The 6141-nt window shown below is 39.7% G+C and overlaps 1 protein-coding gene across 1 annotated transcript; it reads right to left on the reverse strand.

Annotated features, from left to right (window-relative positions):
- Positions 1–1963: 1963 nt before the first annotated feature.
- LOC112250711 (zinc transporter ZIP3) lies at positions 1964–6030 on the reverse strand. The gene is made up of 3 exons (XM_024421077.2): positions 5394–6030; positions 4517–4856; positions 1964–4285 (listed from the first exon to the last, which is right to left on the reverse strand). The coding sequence occupies exons 2-3, from the start codon at positions 4724–4726 to the stop codon at positions 3545–3547; spliced, it is 951 nt and encodes a 316-aa protein (XP_024276845.1). The 5' UTR covers positions 4727–4856; positions 5394–6030; the 3' UTR covers positions 1964–3544.
- Between the last annotated feature and the right edge of the window lie 111 nt (positions 6031–6141).

The raw sequence follows: 6141 nt of genomic DNA on the forward strand, positions 1-6141 counted from the left end.
TTAATATGGTGAGGTGAATTTGTAATTTGGTTGAATTCCCCCGTAACGGTCAACAGCATCATGAACTTTACCCTGTACCAGGACATTTGAGCTAAAAAACAGGTTGCTGAAAATTGGCCGCAAGGTTATATTCCAAGCAAGACAATAACCCCAAGCACACGTCAAAACCCACAAAGAAATGGTTAATTGGCCACAAAATGGCCATCTCAGTCTCCGCACTTGAAATCTATTGAAAAAGGAGCTGCAGGTAGCCTAGCGGTTAAAAGCATTGGGCCAGTAACTGAAAGGTTGCTGGTTCGAATCCCTGAGCAGAATATGTGAAAAAGCTGCCAATGTGCACTTGAGCAAGGCACCTAACTGTAATTGCTCCTGTAAATCACTCTGGATAAAAGAGTCCGCTAAATTACAAATGGCAATACTGTGGTTTGAATTGAAGAGAGCAGTCCATAAGCACAGACTAAGGGCCTGGAAGAATTCTGTATGTAGGAATTGTCTAAGATTCCTCCCAATGTGTTCTCCAACCCATAAAACATTTTTGAAAAAGGCTCAGTGCGGTTATTCTCACAAGGTAAGATATTGAAAACAGGGGTGTCAATAATGACCCTTGCCTTTGAGAAAATAATTATTACTTGCTTAACAAAATCGCTTTCTCTGATCAATTGCATTAGTGTAAGAGAATCTAATTTCCCATTTTTTTTGAGCTTACAATACAGCTCAGTATTTGAATAATTAATTTTTGTCATTTCGCTCATTGTTATCAAGGGTGTCAATAATTTCAGACCCCACTGTATCTGTTACATTAGTATATTTGAATCAGTGTTTACTGTTCCCATGGTTTACTTAGGAACCATTTACCTAGGGGAATACTCAGAACCTTCAGTAAGACCCAAGGTTAACTTTTGACATGCTGAACAGGGCGTTGTCTCAAACCCAGACATTTGACCCTGTAGACATATTTAACGGAGGGCTCAAACTATCTTTGTAAATTATCCTACTGTAGAACTGTCAATTCTAGTTATCACAGAGCTGTTCTTGCCTAGTTCTGTAATGTCATGTTTTATGAGGCCCCCAAGGAAGAGTAGCTGCTGCTTTTGCAACAGCTAATGGGCAACCTAATAAAATACCAAATACACAGGCTACATCCTGACATCTCCTTTACTTGGAAGAGAGCCATTTGGAATATGTTATTGAAGGTGTGAACGTAAATAGTTAGGTTGCACTACAGGTTAGACGCAATGGTTTGGCAGTTGCTAGTTCACCAACTGGAATGGAGGAAATCACATCTAAATATACATTTGAGTTCACAAAACAGTAAGAACAAGTGCTCTTTCCATTACATAGACTAACCATATGAATCCAGGTCAAATCTTATGATCCATTATTTATGTCACTTGTTAAATCGACTCCAATCAATGTAGATGAAAAGGGAGGAGACAGGTTAAACAAGGATTTTTAAGACAAGAGACGTGGTTTGTATACGTGTGCCATTCAAAGGGCGAATGGGCAAAACAAAATATTCAAGTGCCTTTGAACGGGGTATGGTAGTAGGTGCCAGGCACACTGGTTTGTGTCAAGAACTGCACCGCTGCTGGGTTTTTCCACTCACAACAGTTTCTTGTGTATATCATCAAGAATGGTCCACCACCGTAGGACATCAAGCAAACTTGACACAACTGTGGGACACAATGACTAGCATCCCTATGGAAGGCTTTCAACACCTTGTCGATTCTATGCCCCGACGAATTGAGGCTTTGTGGGCAAAGGGGGGAGGGGAAGGTGTTCTTTATGTTTTGTACACTAAGTGTACGTATTTGGGCATTTCATTTCGAAAAACAGAGCTAAAATGTAGAAATCACACCTATGCCATCCAAGGTCAAAACAGTTTGTGGTACTGTTCATCTGACTGCGACATGTTTCTAAAACATGAACCAAATATGATAAAGGAAAAGATGTCTGGCCATGGTGTGAGTAAGGTTTTCTTTAATGCTCAATTAAATCAAATTAAAATGGAAAACCTCACCGCCAAAACATGTAATACACGGTATATATATATAAAAATAGTTTGAGTTAAACATTTGTCACAACATTGCAAATAGTTTTCATTGAAGGGCTGCTATTATCTAATATAAATAAAGAATTTAACCATCACCAACCACATGTTGTAATAGAAGTCATAACTTATTTGCATTTCACTGTTCATTATAAAGGAAAGCTGGTTGCCACTGAATATATATTTTTTGCATTAAAACTATTTTCACAATAATGAAAGTTTCCTTTTGTTTTAAGACCCTAAAAGCACAAATTGATGTGGACACATTCAATGTATAACTGTGCCCTACAATACATTTGAACAACTGATCTTTATGTAGATTTTAGGGAGCACAATAAGGGTTGAACTTTACAAATGTACCTTTTACAGTAGGCTTCCTCCAGTAAGAGTCTTCTGCAAAACATGTTAAGTTCTACACATTCACATTAGGAGCAAAACATTATTTTTTTTTACTTGTGAAAAACCGTATTTAGGTGAAAATGGAATTCCTCTAAGCTGTGTAAAATGATGTCAAAACTATCTGTGGAAAAGACAAATAAAAAGACAGCCTCTACTGCTGATATCATATCTGTACCCCATAATTCATAGAGAGAGACATGGGTCTCAATGTGACTCCCTGTTAACATAAACCTAAAAATAACATCTTGAAAAGGAAACCATTGATATAATCTCAACGTGACAAATATCAGGACCATACACCAGGCTACACAAACAATTTCCAGTGAATTGATTCTTATTTGATTAGGGAGTTAGGGTAATAATTGTAAAAAGGCTAAAGTATCCAACTAAAATTACACAATTAGGAAGGTATTCTGACTTGAATTCAATGAACGATTCGCACAAATTTTTCCTCAACTCCTTATTGGGCTATTCATTCTAGGAAACACTTACCCCAACAGACAAAAACAAACCGAAACTGTTTACATTTGACAATGGTACATTGAAATATGCACATATTTTAACACATAGCTTACTGATCATGGAAACAGCAGGTACATAGACCAGACAGGAGACAAAATGAACCACTTCATACTAACCACCATTATATCCTTCAACCACAAACATCAATATGTTAATATCAGTTACATATCACTGCACGTAGCACATTTTCTTCAATAAAGGTTTCCTTTATGTTACAAGTCGTTCACTTCACTACCAAAATGAGTCTTTACTATAAATGCTATAAATATGTTTTCTGGATCTCTCGACATCTGTTTTCATCCGAAACATATACTATCAAAGTGACTAGCTTTACCATTACTAATCAATGTCAGGAGCATGTATTCCCTATGGCAGAAACTAACACAGCAACATAGCCTGACTTGGTAAGCAAACATGTTCCAGTGCAAAGAAAAAAACTACGATACTTGATTTACTGTTCCCCTTTACCAAATAAAAAACATTTACTTTTGTAGTGCCTATGTGCACACAATACAAATTGTGGTCAGTGTGATAATCAGACAACTGATTGCATTAAAAGGCTTCTTCCTTCCATCACCATTTGATGAACATTAGGCCTGCTAGAACTCCATAGCCCAGTATGAGAAAGAGCACCTTAAGCAGTCTGTCATGTTTATCCTCCAGCTCCCGAGACAGGATCTCAAAGAAGGTGACAAAGAGGAAAGTACCAGCAGCCAGGCCTTGGAGCACCACCGATGCAATACTGCCTGCCAGGTTCTGGGCACTATTGATGCACATGCCCAGTCCGATGCCAATGGGTATCATGAGACTGACCGTCACACCCAGTTTGATGGCATCCCTCATGGGCAAAGAAGCTTTGGCAACACTCACCCCCAGAACCACGGCAGCCAGGGTCTCATGGATGCCCACCCCCAGGAAGAGGCTTCCAAGCTTGGCCCCGTCCTCCTGGAGGCCCAGCGCCAGTCCCTCAAACACAGAATGGGCAGAGAGAGCCAGGACCAGGCTGGCCAGCCGTAGAGGCCCAGCTCTGGCCAGCTCGGTGGGGCTGAGGTGTCCATGGTGATGCCCGTGGTGGTGGCGGCTCACAGGGGAGCCCCGGGTGGGGGAGATGAATGGAGCGTCGTACTCAGAGTCGCTACCAGCCTCTGAGCCCCTTGCGTTGAAAGTTTCCAGGTCAATGAAAGATGGCTTCTCCTTCTTGAAGGTGAGCACTGCCTGCTCCACGAACACTGTGAGGAAGAAGCCCAGCATCATCATGGTCTCTGCTAGTGGGTAGTCTGTGGTGATATTCACCAGTTTAAGGACCTCATCCACCTAAGGCAGAGACACCCAGTAAATGAACATCAGCATAAACATTCTACTTCTATTCTACAACAGCAAAAAAGTTGAGGCTTTCACGTATTGTCAGAATACATTTTTGGGGTCTTCTCAACACGGCTTCGGTCTTCCAAACTACTTCTGAGATGACATGATTATGGGAGGTTTTATAAACCAATCAACCTTTTCCTCTACAAAATCTAATATTTTCAAGACATAGCTACTTACCTTGTCTCGTACGGCAGGCAAAAGAGCATTGAAGCAAGTGGCCAGAAATACACCCCCTCCAAAAGAATTGCAGAGTGCAAGAGCCTTCCTGTACCTTGGGGCTTTTTCATAGTCCACCTGAATCATGAGTCGCACTGGGACAAGAATCCCAGCCAACATGAGGGAAAACACTCCCAGAAGGCAAAGGACCTTGGCCACTACAAGCTCCATAATGTCCAGATATGGTATCGCTCAGTAATATGAGTGGCACATAACCCTCAAAGCCTCTTCTCCTATTTTCTGTCAGAAACAGAGATGTCTCTTGTCATGCTGGTCCTGGTCCGAGAGGCTGTGACATCAACTACAAATGATAAAATAAACAGTTAAATATGTGCAAACAAACTAACTAGGTCAACTGTGAGATGCATCTGTAGTGACAGTCCGTTACAAACTAGAACAGATAGCTAAGCTATGACCACCTTGACTGGTTTGAATTGATTACATTTCATCACAGCTGCGAGTACTAGCTAGATGTGTAATCTTGAATGATGCAAAGCACAATCTTTAAGACTGCACAAGTATAGATATGTACATATCCGACAGCATGTAACGTTACCATGATACAATCAACATGCGAGATTGTTCCTAATTTAGCTAGCTAACATTGCACTCACGGCAACATAACGATAAGTCAATTATCTGAGCAACCCATTGATAAAACACAGCTTTCTAAGTGGATGCTACAATCGGTATAATTAATAATAATTTGGATCACGTTGCAATCTTTGTCAGCAGCTAAATTGTACACGAGTAAATAATAATATATAATAATACATAATAATAATACAATGACTATAGCTAGTTTCTATCGAGCTTTTTGATGAGAAATATGAAATACCTCTGTAGTACACCTTCCCTTCACAGCTTAATTCCTTGTTCTGGTGACACTTCGAGTTCACACGACGTAAACGTTTGATTGGTGGAGAGCATATCATTATGTGATGACGTTTCGTAAAACGCTTTTGTAAACAGAAGTCTCCATTTGAGCGAGTTCCTGAAAATTAATGCTAAGCCCCTGAAAATACATTTTTTTTGCTAAATATATCAATGGAAAACAGAAATCCGCACACTGCTGCTCAGGAAGCAAAACATGTTTTTATAGTTTCAAAATGTCCAAATTGAATATATGTATATTACTGTACATGTTTATCACATTCCTGGTATATGATCATATATTTTGATACATGTTTTCCCCCTGGATTCAGGAAGTGATGTCACTGAGTACTGCCTCTATATATAGGACCCTCCACCCCCATCTGGGATATGAAGACCTAAGGGTCAAAATATTGTTATAAATATCACATGGAAGCATGAGCAGTGTTTTCCATGAGATGCCTACAACTCCAGCACTTGTGGAAATGACCTGGATGTGCGTATGTCGTTCAGCTTTCCTAAATGTATCAATCTCACCATGCAATGCAGTTTTTTTAAATTTATGTTTCAGTGCACATAGGGTACTTGGCATCAATTCAATCTTCAGTCAACTCAAAGAAAGAATTGAACTTCAATTGATGAATTCAATTCCATTTAGAAAATATATTCATGAATTGAATTTCAACTCACTTCCCGACTTGAAATAAACAATA

This window comes from Oncorhynchus tshawytscha, linkage group LG05, assembly GCF_018296145.1.
Source record: "Oncorhynchus tshawytscha isolate Ot180627B linkage group LG05, Otsh_v2.0, whole genome shotgun sequence".
Classification (NCBI taxonomy): Eukaryota; Metazoa; Chordata; class Actinopteri; order Salmoniformes; family Salmonidae; genus Oncorhynchus; species Oncorhynchus tshawytscha.